Below are 23,001 nucleotides of genomic sequence, written 5' to 3' on the forward strand. Positions count from 1 at the left end.
TCATAGAGAACCACCAAACTGAATTGGCAGTCTGAAAAACATGGGATGAACAACAAGGGAAATACAGAAAACCCGGAAAACAAGTGATAAAACAGCAGCATTAAGCTCTCATATATCAATAATCACTCTAAATATAAAGGGATTGAATTCTCCAATCAAAAGACACAGAGTAGGGCCGGCCCCGTGGCTTAGCGGTTAAGTGCACACTCTCCGCTACTGGCGGCCCGGGTTCGGATCCCGGGTGCGCACCGACGCACAGCTTCTCCGGCCATGCTGAGGCCGCGTCCCACATACAGCAACTAGAAGGATGTGCAACTATGACATACAACTATCTACTGGGGCTTTGGGGGGAAAAAAAGGAGGAAGATTGGCAATAGATGTTAGCTCAGAGCAGGTCTTCCTCAGCAAAAAGAGGAGGATTAGCATGGATGTTAGCTCAGGGCTGATCCTCCTCACAAAAAAAAAAAAAAAAAAAAAAAAAAAAAAAAGACACAGAGTAGCTGGATGGATTAAAAACAAGATCCAATAATATGCTGCCTCCAGGAAACACATCTCAGCTCTAAAGACAAACACAGGCTCAGAGTGAAGGGATGGAAGAAGATACTCCAGGGTAATGGCAAACAAAAGAAAGTAGGTGTTGCCATACTTATATCAGACGAAGTAGACTTCAAGATAAAAAAGGCAATGAGTGACAAAGAGGGGCAGTATATAATGATAAAAGTGACACTCCACCAAAAGGACATAACACTTATAAATATATATGCACCTATCACAGGAGCACCAAAGTACATCAAGCAACTATTAACAGACCAAAAGGGAGAAATTAACAGCAACACAATAATAGTAGGAGAACTCAACACCCCACTTACATCAATGGCTTAGATCATCCAGACAGAAAGTCAACAAGGAAATAGTGGGATTAAATGAAAAACTAGACCAGATGGACTTAATAGATGTATATAGAACACATCCAAAATGAGCAGATTACACATTCTTCTCAAGTGCACATGAAACATTCTCAAAGATAGACCATATGTTGGGATACAAGGCAAGCATCAATAAATTTAAGAACATTGAAGTCATATCAAACATCTTTTCTGACCATAATGCTACAAAACTAGAAATCAACTACAAGAACAAAGCTGGGAAAGTGACAAACGTGTGGAGACTAAACAACATGCTACTGAACAAACAATAGACCAATAAAGAAATTAAAGGAGAAATCCAGAAATATCTAGAGATAAAAGAAAATGAAAATACACCATACTAACTCACATGGGATGAAGCAAGTTGTCCTAAGAGGGAAATTCATAGCAATACAGGCCCACCTTAACAAACAAGAAAAATATCAAAGAAGTCATCTTAAACTACACCTAACAGAACTAGAAAAAGAAGAATAAACAAAGCCCAAAGTCAGCAGAAGGATGGAAATAATAAAAATTAGAGCAGAATTAAGTGAAATAGAAACCAAAAAAACAATATAAAGGATCAATGGAACCAAGAGCTGGTTCTTTGAGAAGATAAACAAAATTGATAACTCCCTAGCCAGACTCACTAAGAAAAAAAGAGAGAAGGCTCAAATAAATAAAATTAGAAATGAAAGAGGATAAATTACAATGGACGCCACAGAAACACAAAGGATGATAAGAGAGTACTATGAAAAACTATATACCAATAAATTAGACAATCTAGAAGAAATGGATAAATTCTTAGACTCATACAATCTCCCAAAACTGAACCAAGAAGAAATAGAGAATCTGAATAGACCAATCACAAGTAAAGTGATTGAAACTATAATCGAAAACCTCCCCCAAAATAGAAGTCCAGAACCATACTGCTTCTCTGGAGAATTCTACCAAACATTCAAATAAGACTTAATACCTATCCTTCTATACTGTTCCAAAAATTGAGGAAGATGAAAAACTTCCTAACTCATTTGACATGACCCACATCACCCTTATCCTAAAGCCAGACAAGGACAACACAAAGATGAAAATTAGAGGCCAACATCACTGATGAACATAGATGCAAAAATCCTCAACAAAATTTTGGCAAACTGAATACAGCAATACATTAGAAAGATCATACACCATGATCAAGTGGGATTTATACCTGGGATGCAGGGATGGTTCAAAATCTGCAAATCAATCAATGTAATACACCACATTAACAAAATGAGCAATAAAAACCACATGATCATCTCAACAGATGCAGAGAATGCATTTGACATGATCCACATTCCTTTTATTATAAAAACTCTCAAGAAAATTGGTATAGAAGGAAAGTACCTCAACATAATAAGGCCATATATGACAAACCCACAGCCAACATCATACTCAACAGGGAAAAGCTGAGAAGCCATCTCTCTGAGAACACGAACAAGACAAGGGTGCCCACTCCCTCCACTCTTATTCAACATAGTGCTGGAGGTTTTCGCCAGAGCAATTAGGAAAGAAAAAGAAATAAAATGTATCCAAACTAGAAAGGAAGAAGTGAAACTCTCGCTGTTTGCAGATGACCTCATTTTATATATAGAAAACCCTAAAGAATCCGTTGGAAAACTATGAGAAATAAATAACTGCAGCAAAGCTTCAAAATGAACTTACAAAAATCAGTTGCATTTCTCTACTCTAATAGCGAAATAACAGAAAGAGAACTCAAGAATACAATCCTGCTTACAATTGCAGCAAAAAGAATAAAATATCTAGGAATACATTTAACCAAGGAGGTGAAAGACCTATACAGTGAAAACTATAAGACATTATTGAAAGAAATCGATAGTGATATAAAGAAATGGAATGATATTCCATGCATATGGATGGGAAGAATAAACATAGTCAAAATTTGCATAGGACCTAAAGGAATCTACATATTCAATGCAATCCCAACGAGAAAACCCAAAATAAAATTTTGTATGGTGTAAGATATTGGTCTACTTTCATTCTTTTGCATGTGGCTGTCCAGTTTTCCCAACACCATTTATTGAAGAGACTTTCCTTTCTCCATTGTATGTTCTTGGCTCCTTTGTCGAAGATTAGCTGTCCATAGACGTGTGGTTTTATTTCTGGGCTCTCAATTCTGTTCCATTGATCCGTGTGTCTGTTCTTGTGCCAGTACCAGGCTGTTTTGATTACTATAGCTTTGCAGTATATTTTGAAGTCAGGGATTGTGATGCCTCCAGCTTTGTTCTTTTTTCTCAGGATTGCTTTGGCTATTCCGGTTTGTTGCCCCATATGAATTTTAGGATTCTTTGTTCTATTTCCGTGAAGAATGTCATTGGGAGTCTGATTGGGATAGCATTGAACCTGTAGATTGCTTTAGGTAGTATGGACATTTTAACTACATCTATTCCTCTAATCCGTGTGCATGGAACATCTTTCCATTTCTTTACATCATCATCGATATCTTTCAATAATGTCTTATAGTTTTCATTGTAGAAGTCTTTCACCTCCTTGGTTAAATGTATTCCTAGATATTTTATTCTTTCTGCTGAGATTGTAAATTGGACTGTACTCTTGAGTTCTCTTTCTGTTAATTCATTATTAGAGAAATGCAACTGATTTTTGTAAGTTGATTTTGTACCCTGCAACTTTGCTGTAGTTGTTGATTATTTCTAATAGTTTTCCAATAGATTCTGTAGGGTTTTCTATATATAAAATCATGTCGTTTGCAAAGAGTGAAAGTTTCACTTCTTCATTGCCTATCTTGACTCCGTTTATTTCTTTTTCTTGTGTAATTGATCTGACCAAAACCTTCAGTACTATGGTGAATAAGACTGGTGAGTGTGGGCACACTTGTCTTGTCCCTGTTCTCAGAGGGTTGGCTTTCAGTTTTTCCCTGTTGAATATGATTTTGGTTGGGAGTTTGCTGTATATGGCCTTTATTATGCTGAGGTAGTTTCTTTCTATATCCATTTTATTGAGAGTTTTTATCATAAATGGATGTTAGATCTTGCCAAATACTTTCTCTGCATCTATTGAGATGATCATGTGATATTTAATCCTCATTTTGTTAATGTGGTGTAACACATTGATTGATTTGTGGATGTTGAGCCATCCCTGCATCCCTGGTATAAATCCCACTTGATCATGATATATGATACTTTTAATATATTGCTGTATTTGCCCTGCCTATATTTTGTTGAGGATTTTTGTATCTATGTTCATCACCGATATTGGCCTGTAATTTTCCTTCTTTCTGTTGTCCTTGTCTGGTTTTGGGATCAGGGTGATTTGGGCCTCACAGAAGGAGTTGGTAGGCATTCCATCTTCCTCAATTTTTTGGAATAGTCTGAGAAGGATAGGTATTAAGTCCTTTTTGAATATTTGGTAAAATTCTTCAGACAAGCCACCTGCTCCTAGACTTTTGTTTTTTGGGAGTTTTTTGATTACTGGTTCAATTTCTTTACTTATGATTGGTCTACTCAGATTCTCTATTTCTTTTTGATTCAGTTTTGGGAGGTTGTATGAGTCTAAGAATTTATCCATTTCTTCTAGGTTATCCTACTTGTTGGCATATATCTTTTCATAGGACTCTCTTATCATCCTTTGTATTTCTGTGGTGTCCATTGTAATTTCTCCTCTTTCTTTCCAATTTTATTTATTTGAGCCTTCTTTCTTTTTTCTTAGTGAGTCTGACTAAGGGTTTGCCAATTTTGTTTATCTTCTCAAAGAACCATCTCTTGGTTCCATTCTACTTTTTTGTTTGTTCGTTTCTATTTCATTTATTTATGCTCTAATTTTTATTAGTTCCCTCCTTCTGCTGACTTTGGATTTTGTTTTTTCTTCTTTTTCTAGTTCTGTTAGTTGTAGTTTAAGATGAATTATTTGAGGTTTTTCTTGTTTGTTAAGGTGGGGCTGTATTGCCATGAATTAACCTCTTAGACTGCTTTTGCTGCATCCCCTAGGAGTTGGTATGATGTAGTTTCATTTTCATTTCTCTCCAGATATTTTTTGATTTCTCCTTTGATTTCTTCATTGATCCAATGGTTGTTCAGTAGCATGTTGTTTAGTCTCCATATATTTGTGACTTTCCCAGATTTTTTCTTGCAGTTGATTTCTAGTTTCAAACCACTATGGTCTGAAAAGATGCTTGATATGATTTCAGTCTTCTTACATTTATTGAGGCTTGCCTTGTTTCCCAACATATGGTCTATCTTTGAGAATGTGCCATGTGTACCTGAGAAGAATGTGTACACTGCTGTTTTTGGATGAAGTGTTCTATATATACCTATTAAGTCCATCTAGTCTAGATAATATCTTATTATGATTTTGATTTGCATTTCCTTGATGGTTAATGATGTTGAGTAACTTTTCATGTACCTATTGGCCATCTGTATATCTTTATAGGTCTTACATCATTCCCTTCTTACAGCAACTCTTTGAGATAGGTACTATTATCACCCCCATTTTCCATATGAGGAAACTGAAGCACAGAGAGGCAAAGAGATGTGCTCAGGGTCACACAGCTGATTGGCAGTAGAGCCAGGATTTGAGCTCAGAGTCCATGCTTTTAGCTTTTATGCTACATTGATTCCTGAAAAGTAGTCTCATCTGTTTGTCTTTCTGTGTCATGTTTATCCATATGGACCTCTTTGCAGAGGTATAAACAGGACACAGACAACTTACTGTAACACCTGGTTTCAGAATGTTGAAGTGGCCCACTGCTAGCCACTTAAAAAAGTTCCTAAATATTCTGGTTTTCTTATCCCCTGTCTTTTGGGTGATATTTAAGAGGTTTCCTTCTTTATTTTTATTCTATCCAGAATGGACCTACTGTGAAAAATCTTTGGTAAGACAATTTTTTTTTCAAATTTTGTGCCTTGTGATTGGACCCTGTGGTCAGTAGGTGGGGTAACTGGGTGATTTGGTACATTCTACAACATGACAGCACATTGCCAGACAGGGCTCCAGAGAAAGATGAAACTAGAGTCATGCAGATGGTTCCTCATATTCCCACCAACTCGACACTATATGTTTTGAGTTTAATTTTTCTAATCTAACTATGTGCATAAAGTACCTTAAGTGTGGCTATTTTACCTTTTTTAAACTTCCAGAAAAACGGTGAACTTTTCCACTGACTTGTGGCCTGGATTTCCTCTTGTGTACAATATCCCTTAACTCCTTTGACCTTTTGAAGATGATGTTGTATATTTAGGGCAGCTCCTCAGATCTGTGGATGAATCACTGCTGTCAGGACTGGTGGGGCTGGAAACATCCCAAGCCCTCGTGGACACTGTGTTGGGAGCTGTTGAGAGCTTTACAGATCTACTCCACTTTAACTGCCACAAACTCCTGTGCAAGCTGAGAGATATTATTCCCTCTGCTGTCTAGAGACTTATCATCAGCTAAGGTACCAGGCAGCAAATGGAGCATTTTACCTGTATTACTGCATTTGAATGCTCCCTGGAATGTTCAAGTGTGGTTGCTATTAGCAGCTCCACTTTGCAGGTGGGGAAACAGAGGCTCAGAGAAGTTAAATCTCTGTCTTGAGGCTGTTCTCCACTTGTGGTGGTGGACTCAAGCCCAGGTATCTCTGGTTTCTTACCTCATGCTCTTTCCCACTCTGCTCTCCTGCCTCCCGATGGGGAAACTGAGGCTCAAAGAGGTGAAGTACAGAGCTCAGCTCCTTCTGGAACACACTGCCTCAGCTATGTTCACCGTGTGCCTCTTCCTAAGGAGAGCTCCTTTTAAGGTGAAACCATGTTTTATTAAATAGAATATGAACTGTTTTCTTTGGAAAATTTAAAAAAACATAACAGCTTTCCTGAGATATAAAATTCACATACCATATGATTCACACACTCCAAGTGTACAATTCAGTGGTTTTAGTATATTCACAGAGTTGTGTGACTTTTCTTTTGATGAGTTTTAAAATGTAATCATTCCAGTTTCTTTGTGTGTTGACGACATCTGTCTCCCCTTGATCACACTTGTTCTCTTTGCTGCCTTCTGCCTGCCTTTCCTTGTTTTCCTCCATGTATTAAGGCCTTAGGATATCCCAGGATTCAGGCTGAAACTGTTTAAAAAAATCTTTTTTCAGCAGACTTTATTTTTTTAGAGCAGTTTTGGGTTCACAGCGAAATTGAGTGGAAGTTACAGAGATTTCCCATACACCTCTTGCCCCGCCCCCCCACAGTATCCCTCACTATGAACGTCCCACACTGGAGGGAACATTTGTTACAATCAGTGAGCCTGCACTGACACATGATTATCACCCAAAGTCCACAATTTACATTTGGGTTTAGGCTGAGACTTCCCATGCATGGTCTCATTCAGTCCTCAGAGTAGCCCTGTGCGATCATTACCAATATGCCCATTTTACAGGTGAGCAAGTGGAGGACCAGGGGAGTTATGTGCCTCACACAAGGTCACACAGCCAATGCCTAGCAGATCGACTTGGGCGAACTGCCTCCCTCTGCTCATGGTTCCTTTTGGGTCTTCTCTCACTGGAGGCAAGAAACCGGCTGGTCCTCACCAGGTGTGTGAGGCCCCTCAGAGGACGAGCTTGGGCATGTGTCCCTAGTGCAGCTCATCCCAGAGCTGCCTCAGCCATAGGGAGAACCACTGTGCATCTTGTTTCCCCACCTGTCTCTAGATTCCCTGGAAGAAAGGCGGCTGATCTCCCCTCATGGAGATGTAGAATTCAGCAAAGTGGCTCAGAGGCCCCGTGGAGACACTGAGGCCCCCGTCAGCTGTAGCTCCTGCCCGGGGCCTCCAGCAGTGTTGTTTTGGGGGATAGCACTCCATCTCATCCAGCTCCTCTTAGGAACAAACCTGTCTACCACACAGACTTTACCCATGAGCCCGTTGGGAGCCCAGGCCTCATCCTCACTCCCTTTGAGGCCAGGGGGCATGTTTCCAGGGGACCCAGGGGCCTCCCAGCCCCCTCAGCCCTCCCCAGGACCTCCAATCCCCCCAGCAGCCTCCACTCTACCTCCAGCCTCTCCCGGGTCTCCTAGGCCACCTCCTGTCACTCCAGAGCGCTCGTCCACAGCCTCTGGGGCCCCCACACCTGCCTGAAGCCTGCCTGTCTCTTCCTTCTGTCGTCCTGACTGAAGCTTCAGCCCTTTCCATGACAGGGCCCAGCCCCTCAGAGACCCCTGTCACCCTCCTCAGGCCTCATAGACACTCTCCCATTACCTCTAGACTCTCTGCAGCCCTGGTGGACACCACCAGCCCCTAATCCGAGTAGGTGAAAGGAATAATGAATTTGGAGCGAGGAGCATGAAAGCCAAAGACTGTAGAGATGCAAAGGACTTGGAGACCATTTTGCCCAGTAAGACACAAAGGGTGGTGGTGAAGTGTGAGGTCTGGGGTGCCCGTGAACCCAGGTTTGAGCCCTACTCAGCTGTGACAAGCTGTGAGACCTTCGGTCTCCACTCCCTCGTCTGTATAATGGGATCGTGACGGTCCTAGCTCATGGAGTTGTGATGATGGCATGCAGGAATGTCTCCGTCAATCTTGGTGGTTTGGGCCTTTGACCCCTTGCAGCCCACCCAGCCTCATGATGCCACCTGGGATCTAACTTCAGGATGAAAGTGTGGAACACTGGCGGCCTCCACGTTGCAACTTCTCAACCAGCCAGCTGTCAACACGGTAGTGGCTACAAGTCAGTGCCAATTTTCTCATCGCCATCCCTCTGTGCAGTAAAAGAGGCAAACACGTTTTAATACTGGTCCCCGCTCTCCATATAACTCAAGTAAATGGCGTTCATTTTGAATGTTAAAAAACAGCCAGGGAGGGGAGGATGGGAGGGCAGCTGTGAACATTTTCCCCAAGTTGGTCCAAGAATAAACACAAGCTTATCCGGGATCCACTCCCCCTCCCCCTTTTATAGCTGAGACCACAGATGCCCAGAGAGGTTAGGAGAGTGTCCTAAGTTTGCACAGATTATGAGGGCTGAGCTAGGAGGTAAGCCCCATTCTTCTGACTCCCAGTCTGAACTTTTCTCCTTCACATCCCACCTGGTTGGGTTCTTCTGTTGCAGTTTCAGAGAGACAGTTGAGGGCCACAGTTTACGGTGGGACACTATGACCATTCTATCTTAGTTTGAGCTCCCCCAGAAGAAGACTCAGAGATCAATATCTGGGGGAGAGGCACTGACCTGGGAAGTGGTCCCAGGGAGCATGTGAGAGAGGGGTAGGTGAGACAGAGAAGGAAGAAAACCAATCAGGTGCATTGAAGAGCAGGTCACTGTTACAGACAATTGGCAACCAGTCCTTCTGTGGAGCCTCTGGGAGACCGTGTACCACACACCTCAGAATTGTCCCCCTGAGGCCCTGAGGATGCCACCCTTGTCCCTTTCCTGCTCCTGGGCTGTTGGGTCTCCAGCGCCTCCAGCTGGCTGTAACCCAAAGTTCAAGCCTGGGTCATGTCTGCTCGCTCCCAGGCACAGGAAGGCCCAGGGGAGGAGGTGTGGATGCTGTCTACAGAGGACCTCCTGGCTGGACCAGGGCTCTCGCTGCCTCACACTGTGGTCAACACAGCCCCTTCTCAGGACGCCTGGGGGGCTTGGCGGCATCCTCCTTCCCCCCGTGGGCAGACAGTGTCCCCGTGACATGTTGGGAGGCCCCCGTGGGATCCGACTTGGAAAGAACATGTTCTGCCCACAATAAGCCTCAGTGTGCACGGCCCCTGCCCAGGGCTGGCTGGCTTGTGGAGGCTGGAGGACCACCTTCAAGACCCATGATTGGTGCGTAGCACTTTTCATGAATGGGGTGAGCTGGTCTGATTCTCAGGAGACTGAGGTCCAACAGGCAGGGGGTGGGTTTCTTTCCTTGAGTGAATTCACCCCACATTTTCGTTCACCTAGGGTTCCACATTTAGGATTTGAGAAGCAGTGGAGGATGGGGAGAGTATGTAGAAGACTGTTCTACCATGTCTGTTTTACTGGACCTGGGAAGTTCCCCCAGGGCCAAACCAGCAGACCCAGTTCAAGAGGCCTGGTTTTGGAGGTTATTAGATGAATGGGTCTGAAGACAAACCACAGTAGATTTCTAATTAGGATAAACTTTCAGTGGTTTAAAGTTCCTTTCATTAACTTATTTTGAATGTGCAGTCGATCCATCCACATCATTAGAATTAAACATATGTAAAATTGTATTCAGTGAGACACCTCCTCCACCCCACACCTATCCTGTGCCCCTTATCTTTTCTATGATCTCTGGTTTTGGGGGCATCCTTCCTCAGCTCCTCTATGTATATGTAAGCACCTTTTATTTTCTTTCTTTATAATCCGAAGATAGCAAAATATAGGCCCTATTGTCACCTGTTTTTGTTTTCCTCCCCAAAGCCCCAGTACATAGTTATATATCCTGGTTGTTATTCATTCTAGTTCTTCTGTGTGAGCCACCACCACAGCATGGCAACTGACAGACAAGTCTTGCGGTTCGGCGACTGGGAAGCAAACCTGGCCACCAAAGTGGTGACAGCACAAAATTTTAACCACTAGGCCATCAGGGCTGACTCTTGTCACCTGTTTTTGTTTTTTTATTTTCAACTAACAATCTCTTCTCAAGATCTTTCCATCCCAAGCAGCTGGCAAGCATACTCATTTTTTCTCTTTTAGAGCTGCATAGCGGCTCCTCGCATGCACACGCCAGAAGCTGTTTAAATATCTCCTGTGGGTGGACATTTGGGTCATTTCAAATATTGTTCTTTTAAAAGATGTTACAAAGAATAACTTCTTACTTACATCATTCTGGAAGTGTGCAAGTGTATCTTTAACAGAAATTCCCAGAAGTTAAGTTATTGGGCAAAAAAGTGTATGTATTTCTAATTTTGATGGATATTGACAAATGGTGCTCCTTAAGGGTTCTACCAATTTACGTTCCCACCAGCAATGTTTGAGAATCCACATTTTGGGAGGGTCTGGTTTCCATAGATGAGAGGATCAGAGAACTGTGAGATGAAAATAACACTCCCAGACAAGTGTTAATGGACAGGATGGATCAGCTGAGCTTAGACCCCTGAGGCCCCAAGGAAATGGAGAAAGATGAACAGAGGAGGAATGTGAATCCATCTTGTCTTGTGGAGCAAAGCAAGAAGAGTCAGATCAGATATGTCAGCACAGGCTTTTCCAGTCCAAATGATCTGTTGAGTGGGGAGCTGTTTTAGATTCTGTCTGGATCCAGGAACCCAGGGTGAGGGAGCAGAAGAGGGGCTGGGAGGGAGAGGCTGAGCTGCAGCTGCGGGGGCTGAGAAGAGGGAGGGAGGAAGGGTGTGGCCAGGACCAGGAGGACAGGGAGGGTCCAGGAAGACCTGTCTGCATCCCCAGGACCTCCCACGTGGCCTGGGTCACTGGAGGCGCTCGGGAAATGTCAGAAACACAAACCCAGCAAAGGAGCCAGGACGCCATCAAATTCCTCCCCAGAAACCTGAGAAGTCCACTTCTTTGTCCCAGGACCAAATACGACTGGGACAGAATGTCAGTGGGGGCGGGAGGGACCCATCTGTTGTCTTAAGCAAGACCTCCATCAAATAAGATCCACTCTCTCATCTTATCCTAGTTGTTTCCTTTTAATAAGTCATCTCAAATTCATCACTCAGTCAACAAGTATTTATTGTGCGTCTGCTATGTGCCAGGCTCTCCTCTTGCTGCTGGGGTTTCAACAGTTAAATGATCCCAGTCCCTCTCCTGGTGGATCTGAAACAAGCGCTCCCGTGAATGCATGATTACTGATGTGCCAAGTGCCATAAAGGAAAGGAGGGCTGTGCTCTGTGAGAGGGTGGTCAGGGAAAGATTCACAGGGAGGAGACATTTAAGCTGAGACCTGCAGGATGCTAGGCCCTAGTGGGTCAAGAAAAAGGGAACAGCAACCCAAAGGGAACAATGTGGCAAAGGTCTGGGGGTGGAGAGGAGGTTTGTGTATTTGAGGAGGTGGAAGAAGGCCAGTGTGGTGGGAGCTCAGGCTAAGAGGGATCAAGGTGAGGCAGGGAAGGTAGGTAGGCACCAGAGCACACAGGGCTGGGAAGCCACACCAAAGGTTTGTTGTCTTATGCCAAGTGCAACTGGAAGGCATTAATGAAAGGTTTTAAGCACAGGAGGGATGTGATAAATTTATCTTTCAAAAAGATTGTTCAGCTGGGGAACATGGGCTAGAGGGGACACGAGTGACATTGGGAGACTCAGGGCGGGGGCCTGGTGGAGCTCACCACACCCATCTCTAGAGCCCAGCATCTTAAATATGTCTGAGTGATAAATGACAAATTGGGGAGTGATGTCATAAGACTTTCCAAAGCCGTCTTCTTCTGAGCTCCCCAAAGTCACTCCCTCTCAGCAGGGGGCCAGCTGCAGCCCTGAGGCCAGTGTCTCCAGAGGGCTGTCTGGAATCCAGCTGTGGGCAGAGGCAGGAGCTATGGGAATTTTCCCACTGTGGCTGCCAAGGAGCACAGGACTGTAACAGGTTTACTAGCAAGTGAGAAACTGGGATTCAGCTAAGCTGACGTAAAGTGAAACATATCCGTTTGTGGCAGGACTTGTCAGAGCCTTTGATTGGGAAAGGTGCCTTGTGAATCCTGAAAAAGGGACTAGAATGCAGCATGTTTCATGCTTATTTTGAAACTCCATCTTTCCTTGAACATTTTGCTGCCAACCTCACTCTGAGAAATGCTGCTGTAAATAATTCCTGTTTGCTACTGGGCATGCTCAGCTCCACTTCTCCTAACCACAATGCTTAGGGAACTGTAGAACCATCCTCTTTAATTACTGATGGGGAAATAGGTCAGTTCAGTGTCTTGCGCCAGAGTGTTGAGGGGGGTCTCAGGTGTTAGTCTGGGTCAATCAGCTAATCACAGAGAACACCTGGGGATATTTTGGGGCGTGAGCTTCTGACACCTCTCTGGCCTGTGTCTTATAGACATTACCATCTGCCAGGCCTACTTAGGAATGTCACCATCAGTCCTCACCTCCCCTGATCTCTTACCTGTTCTCCTGATCTCTTATTGGCTTTGGGAGAAATGAGAAGTTGCCTCCCTCAACCAAGAACTTAAGGCCTGATTCTATGAGCAGGCAATGGGCCAGGCATTTATGGTCCCCACGTCTTCATATGATGCTCCCAGCCAGACCTGCTGAGGCCTATTTTTCTCCCTGGCTCTTTTAGGAAGTGAGTGCTGCCACTGTCTCTGTGTTTGGTGCTGTCCAAGTGGTCATTTATGACCCCACCCTGGCCCTGGTGTTCTGACCCCTGTGAAGTGAAGGAGAAATATGGACAAAGAGAAGCAACTCCACAAAACATTTTGCAGAAGGTTGTGCTTTTAGTCTACGTGATTGGTATGAGAGGGAACAGGGCCAAGATCCCACCTCCAGGATCCCAGAGGAAAAGCAATCAGGAGAATTACAAACATCTAGAGAGGGCACACGACTGAGACCAGATCTTCCTGGGAAGTGGCCGGAAAGACTCAGGCTTAGGCCACAGAAGCCAGGCCAACCTGGTTGTTGGCTCTGTCGAAGACGGTGTAGTACTGGCGGATGAAGACGTCACCCAGGATCCAGAGTTCTCCAGAGCTGGTGTCGACGTCCATACCCTCCAAGCCACTGATGCACGTCTCGTCCTCCTGGAGAAAAGGAGGATAAAACCGGAGATGGGACACAGACTCAGTGGTGACAGGCACTGGGGGATCAGCATCAAGGACTACAGTCCACTGTGAGGGACATGAGGAGGCTCTTCCTGGCTGGAGCCCGGGGACTCGGCTCTTCCTAGCCTGTGGTCTGCCTGTGTCAGCTGTTCACTGCACTCTGGGTTTCCAGGGATCACTAGACATTCTCCAGTGCTTCTCACAGACGCACAACCCCTGACGTCAGCAATGGAGCTAAGGGGTTTAGGGGAACTCAGCTGCCCAGAGGATTCTGGAAGCCCCGGTAACACAGGCTTTTCTGATCCTGATCCTGATTCTGATCCCTTCCAGTGGCAAGCTGTCAGTTCTTTTCATTTTCTGGGTCACTGGCCCACAACCTTGGGTGCATGTTTGAATGACTTGGGGAGCTTTTCCCCTGCACACATAATTCAGGCCTGATCCGGTACTAATTAATGAGCATCGCTGGCGGAGGGGCCTGGGCATCAGAATAACATCGACCCACTGGGCAAAATGAGTTTTCCACCTGTCATTGTAAGAGAAGGCAAGGAGTTTGCCTGTATCTCATTTGACTAAAGATGTGTTCCTTTGTAGAAAAAGTGGGAGCATCACAAGCCCAAACCCTGTGGAAGTTAGGATCGCCATTTGCCCAGCTCTTGTAGCTTTGATGTGGTCAATATCACGTGCCTACCCTCACCACACTCTGAGCCTGGGGACAGCTGTAGCTCTCAGATGAGGAAACTGAGGCTGAGAGAGGCTGCAGCTGGCTCAGAATCAATGGGCTAGTAATTGAGACCCAGGGCTTGGGCTAAGGGGTCCAACTAGAAATCCTCTTTTCACGCCATCAGTGTGCCTCTCTTTTCCCCTTTGGTGTGCTGCATCTAAACTGTCTTTCATGCATTTACTGTGAATGGATTCTTTTTCTCTGGTGGCTGTCCAGAGCAGATGGCAGCTTCAGCTTGTGGAAGTGCACTTTCCCTTGTGCAAAGGGGGAGTATGTGGCCACATTCTATGGAGGCACATCTAGGTGGGAGGCCCAGAGCCCCATTACCTCTAGGATGTAGGCACTGGCAGGCAGAGGGAACTCAACGCCATTGAGGGTGAAGACGATGTCGGGCAGGCTGTAGATGGCTGAGCAGCTGATCACCTCCTGAGAAGAGCGAGGGTTAGGAGGGCTTGCATTCCTTCTGCATGGCAGACCCACCACCTGGGTCTAGAATGGGGCAGTCAAGGCTGGACTTACCTCGCCAGAGGAGTCCTCGCTGGCTCCAATGTAGCTCTGGATATTGTCAATGGCAGAGGGTGGGCCGGTCAGCAGAGAGGTGCCAGTGTCAATAATGGCCTGGCAGCCCCCACTGCAAGCGACGGACTCTCCGTTGATGGTGATGCTGAGGGCGAGATGCAAGGAAGGATCCCCTGAGCCCCAAGAGGGTACATCTCCCCGGGGGGAAGCCAAGTGACTTCAGAGTGTCCCTCCTTCCTGTCCATTGGCCAATATGTAAAATTTCAGCCTCTCTCCTTCACACACTCGTTCATTCATCCATTCATTTACTCAACAAGTCTTTACTGAGTGACTGTTTTGTGCTAGGCATGGGAGAGGAACTACAGAATGAGGCAACCACACAGTTTCTGGCTGCAGGGAGCTCACAGTCTAGCTGGAAAAATAAGTTATGATCAAGGATGAGCTGCATGAACCGGGCACAGGACAGGGGAACAGAAACATAATCCAGGGTGAGGCTGGTGGTGCTGGGGAGCAACCAAGGAAGGCTTCACAGGGAAGCAGAGAGCCAGGGGTTGCCAAGGAGGTGAAGAGCTGGAGGAGGACATCCCAGGCAGAGGAGAAGTCGTGCAAGGCGGGATGGAGACAAGAGGTGCAGAGGTGGGCGTGGGAGGAACTGATGAAGTTTTAGCATGGCTGAGGCAGACATGAGGGGACCTAGCGTCCCGGGTTGCCCAAGACTGTCCTAGTTTTAGTACTGAAAGTCTTGAGTCCCAGGAAAGTGCTCACTCCTGGGCCAACCTGGAGTTACCCTAGCAGCCAGGTAGGGGAGAAATAGCTGGGGAATGAGGCCGCATGGGGAAGGGCAGGCCCAGAAGTGGAAGGTGGGAAGGAATGGGCTGAAACAACTTCTCAGCCCTTTTGCCTTGTCACTAGGCTGAAAGTGACCTGTTTCCTAGAGTGGGAGGAGCGTGTGACAGTTCACAGGTCCTCTAAATGTCAAGACGACTGGACAGGTGGATCATCCCCATTTCCCCGGGGATGCTGGTGTCTTGTCTCCTGGACTGGAAGGAAAGTGGCTGTCTCATCCTTGCAGAGCATCTGGGGTCCAAGATAGCTCTCCTCCTCCAGGGAGGTGGCTTTCTCTGGGTCTCTCTGGCTTGGCCAACTCCTACCTTCCCCTCCTGGGGTCCGTTTCCCTGTGCTGGCTATTCCAGGGAGATTCTGGAAAGCTTAGTTAACTCAGAGTCTAGAAAGAAATGCAATCTGGGGGCCATGCCAGGGCAGTGCCCATCCAGGGCAATCTCACCTGTCCACGGTGATCTGCCAGTAACCCTCTACAGAAACAGGCACCCAGTACAGGCTTCCAGTGTAGTAAGAAGAATCGATGCCACCAAATATCACCACGCTGCCACTCTCGTCATCACTAAGGAAAGTGGGGGGAAAAGACAGGAATTCACTCATTCAACTGAAGACCTACTGTGTGCAACCTAGAGCTGCCCTTGATTGGGCTGTGTGCCAGACATAGCTTCTTTTAATCCTCACACCAAGGCCCACACGGTGGTCACTATGATTATTATTTCCACTTTCCAGTGAGGAAACTCAGGCCCAGAAAAGTGAGGTGACTTGCCCCAGGTCACACAGCCAGAGAGTGCCAGAACCAGGATTAGAACCCAGGTCTTTCTGGTTCCAGAGTGTGTGGTTACCACCACCTCTTCACTCTCGTTGCCATAGGGACCTCAAGAGAAGCGAATGTGTGACAGTGTTTGCTCTTAAGGACTTGAAGATATAGTTCCCTGGTTCAGCCAGGGGCAGGTTTGCCCCCAGGGGACATTTGCCAATGTCCGGGGACACTTTTGATTGTCATGATTGAGTGGTAGGGAATGCCATTGGTGTGTAGTATGTAGAGGCCAAAGAGGTTGCTAAACATCCTACAATGTACAGGACAGCCCCCAACAGCAAGGAATTATCTGTTCAAAATGTCCCTCTTCCTGAGATCGAGAAACCCTGAGCTATTGGAAAGATGAGACCGCCCCCATGGAATATCTAAATACCCATAAAGGCAGATGATGTTTAGGAGCTGACTTGAATATTAAGTGACCAAGAGGATAAAAGGGTCCTCCTGTGGCAAATTACACCTGTTGTAAATTTCCTCCTTGTTACCGGAATATTCATTTTCTGAATTTCTGCAGTTTGGAGTTAGATAGGGAAGCAAATGTGGTTGATGATAAGAAATTAATCACTAAACAACTGGCTGCAATTAAAATAGTCCCCACATAACCTTTCCTGTAAACTTCTGCCAGTACAAGGCAACATACTGAGATGATAGCAGCACAGTGAACAGACGAAGAAAAATATCAACAATGACAAATGGCTTCAAAAGAGAGGATGAGAGCGTCAGAGGAAAGTTGAGTGTCTCGGGAAAACTGATGACACCCTCCGATATTCCTACATAATCCTCGACTCATCCAAAACCAACACTTGGTTTATTCTTTATTCCTTCTTAGAATTAACTCATAGTCACAACTGGAACCTAGATTTTGTTAATGAAAGACAGAAAGCTGTGTTTATCTTTTCAAAGTTTCATTGTTTAAGATATAAGTCCCAGTCAAATCTTTTCATTGCTATGGAATTTTGACCCCAGTTTTAAGAGGATTCATTCTAAATGGTGGTTTTCTGGTGCCAACAATGAGGGGATGGTGCTGGAGAGCAAATGGCTCATGACATTTGAGTTGTGTAAATCAAGGACAAAGACTCATGCTGGTAAAATAACATGAATGAACACGGCTCATCAGAGAGACTTGGCACCGTTCTCTCCAAAGCTATACCTCTCAAGCCTTAGACATTGACCTTTCAAATCCCTTGCTGACCAAGACCCTCTCTACCCCACCCAGCCCCAGCAAACCCTCTGCTGGGCCATGTAACCGTGACCTCTCCGGCCGACTTACGAGCTCAGGTAGACGGAGAAGAGGTCTTGGGAAACCAGCCCCTGGTCCCATATGTTGTCAAAGACAGGTGTGGCGTCGGAGGAGGAGATGCTGGGGTAGCCCAGACCCAGGATGCCGTCGAAGGGAGCGTAGTAAAATGTGGAACCCGGCTCTGTCTCGCTCAGGCCAAAGATCTGGTTGGTGTCGTCGATGCCTCCAACCTGAGTTGGGGAACCGAGATGTTCATCCTTAGCTTGTGTTGACTGAGCCCTGGTGGGCACCAGCCCTGGGCCCAGAGCGTCCCTAGTTTATTTCCTCTATGACTCGGCTTCCAGGGTGCCAGGTTGGAAGGAGGGGAGATGGATCATCTGTGGGAATGTTTGTTATTCTGCTGGAAGCAACCATTGTGGCTGATCACCAGATGGCCGCAGTCTGCGACTTGGTGTGAGAATTGGCTGCAGAACAGATGGGCACAGTGTGTTCATGTTTCTGATGATCAGATGCAAAGCAGACCCCAGACAAATCGGATCCCTTGACCCCTGCCCAGCCCGGGAAGTGTGGGGGTGCTGTGGGGCTTTTATGACTGGGGGAGCCTGCAGGTGGAGGGAGAAGACAGGGGAGGAGCTGCTAAAAGAGAACTGAGCCTTTTCCTACCTTCTCCCTGACTCCACAGCATTCAGCTCGGGTGGGGCTGAGGTTGGCTGTTGGCCTCAGGACTCCCACCCCCTCACCCACTATTGCCCCACCTAGAAATGTCTGTGACATCTCGGCCACTTCCGCATCCCCCTCCCCCAATCAGGTTACTTTGATGATCACTGAGCCCCATATTGCTTGAATGAGCTGATTCTGGGGGGTGCACTGTGGCCCCCACAGTCCTCAGAGGCTGGCCCTAGGGCTGGGCAGGATGAGGTGGTGAGCCAGCAGGTGCTCACCTTGACAGTGTCGTATCCAAGGATGCCTGTCATGCTGCCGGTGCCATATTCGATGGAGAGAGACTCGCTGGTGGCCTCGTAGGTGGAGGAGTCATCAGGGTTGAAACGGTTGTGGTTGGCTGTGAGGACAAGAAGTGACATTGTCAACCTCCAAAGGCTGAGGGAGAATCATGGGTGGGGATGTCTTTCTGGGGTGGGCTGCCTTGGTTCTGGGTGGGGCTTTGGAGGAGAAAGGTGACCTTTGCCCCACACTTTGGAGCCCAAGCATTTCCAGGTTCCATTTCTGTCTGGTTGGACCAGTTGGGACCATCTTCCTGATGGAAGGTCTCCAGCTAACCCCACAGTCGTCCCAAGGCCCCCCAGGCAAACAGTGAGCAGAACAGGCCCAGGGCTGCCCATGGAGATGAGCACCTTCACAGCGCCCTGTGTACAGCCCATCTTAGAGCTATAATGTCACAGTCGCAGCTTTACAATGTTACAGCTCAAGTGATGAAGGGGAGGATTCCATGGGCGGCTCCTCTGAATTAAAAGTCAGGTTAAAAAGCTGGAAGAGGAAGGAACTTGAATACCCTCCAGAACTCCCAATGACAAAGTCTCTGTCAGTAGCAAACCAATTGATGTTTTTAAAGTGAGATCATTGCTCATCTCAGTCATGATTTTGAGCCACTTTCTCGTGTGAGGCTCATGTCCCAGCTGGCTCTCCTGTAGCCCTTTAGCCCTGGCTCACTTTGGGCCCCCCTTCCTCCCCTGGGCCTGGTTATTCAGCAGAGCTGCTTGCTGCCATTGGACTGAACTCGTGCGCAGGGCCCTGTGTGATTCCCCCTGGATCCCCAGGACACCTAAGCCCAGTGCTGGGCACATAGTGGGTACTCAAGAAGGGCCTGTTGAGAGAATCCCTGAGGGACTCCAGCAGCTTGAAATCAGACCTATTTGAAGCCCCTGAGCCTTCAGGGCTCCCAGGTCAGTGGGTGCTGGGGGCCCCGGGCAGCGTCAGGCACTCACTGCAGGCGAGACTGGAGCAGTAGGTGGAGGGCACCCATAGGTTGGAGGAGCCGGTGTCAAAGATGACGGTGAACTCCTGAGCGGGGGTTCCGATGCTGATGGTGCCAAAGTACTCCTCCTGCGGGGCGGGGACAGCACAGGTCACTCCCCATCCTGGGGCTCCCCAGGCAGGAGGGCCTCCCCTGGGGCTTCTCCTCAGCTCACTTCCCCTCACTGCTCTCCTTGCCTTTGTCTCCCTGTCCAACGCATCCTTCCTTCAAGGCCCAGCCTGGCCTCCCCTCTGCCTTGAAGGCTTCCCTGATTGCATCCCTGTTAGCCTCTGACTGTTCTCTTCTAAGCACCATTAACACCTAATCACAATCTGCTGTCCCCTCTTCAGCTCTCGTCTTGAATGTCTTAGTCTTGCCATCCTAGAGAACACACCATCTCAGAGGATAGGGTGGAAACTTATAGCACCCAGCAGAGTAAATGCTTAAATGCTTGTTTAGGAAATTATTGAATGGGCGATAAAAAGTCACTTAAAGATGGAAACCTCTGGAGATATCTTGTTCCTAAACTGAGGTGTGTACAGCAGGTTTTGAGAATGGGCGTTGTCAGGATTTTTATTTTTAGTGGCAGCCCTGTCTCCCTTGCCATCTGTTCAAGCCACCCTGGTCTGGCTATTCTGTGATGATGAAAAGCTCATTCCCATCCCAGGACCTTGGCACTTACTATTCTTTGTGCTAGAAAAATGTTAATTCTGGATCTTTCCTTGGCTGGCACCTTCTCCTCAATCATTCCAAGCTCTAGTCAAACATCATCTCCACCAAGAGGTCCTCCGTTGACCACTTCATCTAAATTTTCCCTTCCCTCATTCCTCCTCTTCCCGTTACTCTAATTAATCAATTTTTCTTTGGGTCACTAGTCGTTACGTGACATTATCTTGAGTAGTTGTTTAGTTGTCTCTTATTTGCCTTTTCCTCTAGAATAAAAGCTCCAGGAAGTTTGCCTATTCATCACTGTTTCTTCAACTCCTTGCACAGAGCCTCGGGCACATAATAGATGCTTTATAAATATTTAAGTGAATAAATGGGCTAACTTTACCAAGCTTTTACCAAGACCAGGCCCTGTGCTAAGCCCTCCAGAAAAAATTATTGCAGTACTTACTTGCAACAACCCTCTGATGCTAGATATTTGTGGTTCTGTTTGAAAGACGAGGAAACTAAGGCTCACTCAGCGAGTTTAAATGACTTGCCCAAGGTCACACGGCTTGGAAGGATTAGAGCCCAGAGTTGCACTGGGTCTGGCAGATTTCATAGGCTAAGCTCTTAACCACAGTCAACATGCTTCCTTCCGTTGGCCCTGTGCCATTCACACAGGGAACCACAATATCTAACGAAGGGACAGGGTATTGCCACTGGGTCCCAAATAGAACAGTGAGAGATCTTCCTGAGACTCCATGCTGATCATGTCAACCCCCCTGGTTAAGATGACTCAGTGGCAATGAGGATGCAGACCCTCCTCAGAGACTCTGGTCTGGCTCCAACCATCCTCGCCTTGGGCCTCCCTCTGCTCCTCCCTTCCTCCCTCTCTGCTCCCCCTGAATAGTGGCCTCCTTTCCTCAAATGCGCTGCTTCTCCTTCATTGCCCCGGGGAGGAGTCCCTGCCCACCACCTGCCACCCTCTGACGATGTCACCTTCACTGCGTACCCCTCAGCCTGGTTGTACTTTTCACAGATGGTGAGGCTCAATGATGATTGTCTGTCTCTCCCTACTAGACAGTGAGACCCATGAGGGCAGAGGCTGTGCATGGTTTTTTCCCTGCTGCCTCCCCGTGGCCCTGGATAGTGCCTGTCACATAAGGAGCTGCTCTGCATACGTAAACACTGAATAAATGAATGAACAAATGAATGAAAGCAACATGTCTGAATGTGAGTTTTCCTGCCTTCCCTGTGCCTGTGAGATCCAAGGAACAGACCTCTGGGTTACTGCCTGGGGGCTCAGAGCCCTGATCCATCCTGCAAGAAACCTGGACCCACTCTTTTCTAGGCCAAGTCCTTGGTGCCACCCCTGCCCTCCTGCCCCTGCCACCCCTTCCTGCCCATGCACTCACATCATAGTAGTTCTCCATTGACTCGACATGTGCCAAGGTGGCGGCCTCCTTGGGGAAGTACTTCCTTGCTAGGTTGCGGGGATGCGTCTTCTCCAGCAGGCCATGCTCGATCAGGTTCTTCCTCCAGGACTTCTTTCTGACAAGCGGAACCCTGTGGCAGAGCATTTGCAAACAAGATAGTTTGGAGGAGGAACTGTAATTAGGGAAGGAGTCTGCTCATGGGGTGCCATGGAAGACCCTGAGGCAAAGGAAGCTTCTCCAAGAGAGGAAGAAAGAAGGAAGGCAAGAGGGGAGATCCTCCCATTTTTCTACACTACCACAAAGAGGTTCATAGGTTGCCCAAAGTCGCCCAGCTAATGACGATGCTGACACCCAAACCCAGGCTGGACTTGAGGTTCTGAGCTGTTAACTACGTCTGCAGTAATGCCTCCCCAGAAGGACAGAGAGAGAAGAAAGGAGACTCAAGATGGTGGAAGAGAGCAAGAAGTTGCATGAAGGCAGAAGAGAAGAAGAAAAACAAGGGTGGAAAGAAAGACAGTGTGACAGTGTGACAGTGAAGGGACGCAGCCCCTCGGAAGCTGTTCTCCGTGCCCCGTGTCCCCCAGACTCACTTGTAGATAAGGCACTCAGAGAGCGCCACCAAGCTGAGCAGCAGCAGCCACTTCATGGTTCTTCCTGGGTCCCAAGTCTCCAGAGAGGGGAAGATGGGTGGAAGGCGAACAGCAGCAGGCAGGAGCTGCTCCTTATATACAACACAAGTCCTCGGGAACCGGCCTTATCAGCCTCCAAACGTCACCTGTTATCCTAACCCCAAACAGAAGGGTTCCCGATAAGATTGTCCCCGCCCCTGCGCCACGTTCTGAGAAGTTTCCAGTTGAGCAGCTTCCATTGCAACCACATCCCATGGTTAGGATGGACCTGCAGAGAGTGAGCCATGGAGTGGTGGCTTCTTTCTCAAAGAATGAAAAGGGGCCTGCATGAGAACTTGACAAGATGAGTATTTTGACAAAATTGAACTTAACATTGAACAGGTGTCAAAGGAGCTCAGTGTACCCCGACTTGTCCCTGTAGGACAGATGGCTGGGGTCTTGGAAAGCCGCTCCCCACTTAGCGATGGGCCATGTTCCTGTAGTGGCTAACCCAAAGCACACTCGTAGGTCAGTGGTTTGGGACTCAGGACACATTTTCCCACAGAAATGTCATTATGTGAGATTGTTGGGTGTCTAACTAGCATCAGGACTACTTATGCTCTTGC

The 23,001-nt window shown here is 46.9% G+C and overlaps 1 protein-coding gene across 1 annotated transcript; it reads right to left on the reverse strand.

Moving 5' to 3' along the window:
• Positions 1-13,406: 13,406 nt before the first annotated feature.
• Positions 13,407-22,413, reverse strand: LOC101388870 (pepsin A-like). Its single transcript, XM_004437441.3, has 9 exons — positions 22,358-22,413; positions 21,747-21,897; positions 19,655-19,772; positions 18,653-18,771; positions 17,742-17,941; positions 16,103-16,219; positions 14,818-14,962; positions 14,626-14,724; positions 13,407-13,556 (listed from the first exon to the last, which is right to left on the reverse strand). The coding sequence occupies exons 1-9, from the start codon at positions 22,411-22,413 to the stop codon at positions 13,407-13,409; spliced, it is 1,155 nt and encodes a 384-aa protein (XP_004437498.1).
• Positions 22,414-23,001: the final 588 nt, after the last annotated feature.

The sequence above is a fragment of the Ceratotherium simum genome, chromosome 34, assembly GCF_057802395.1.
Source record: "Ceratotherium simum simum isolate JZ-2026a chromosome 34, ASM5780239v1, whole genome shotgun sequence".
NCBI lineage: Eukaryota > Metazoa > Chordata > Mammalia > Perissodactyla > Rhinocerotidae > Ceratotherium > Ceratotherium simum.

What these genes read in the sequence shown, in the direction of transcription:
- LOC101388870 (XM_004437441.3), bottom strand. Translation starts at nt 22,413, where the DNA reads ATGAAGTGGCTGCTGCTGCTCAGCTTGGTGGCGCTCTCTGAGTGCCTT. An exon ending in TCTGAGTGCCTTATCTACAA is followed by an intron (nt 21,898 to 22,357) that starts GTGAGTCTGGGG and finishes GCTCTGCCACAG; the next exon opens with GGTTCCGCTTGTCAGAAAGA. An exon ending in TGGCAGATCACCGTGGACAG is followed by an intron (nt 14,963 to 16,102) that starts GTGAGATTGCCC and finishes TCTCGCCCTCAG; the next exon opens with CATCACCATCAACGGAGAGT.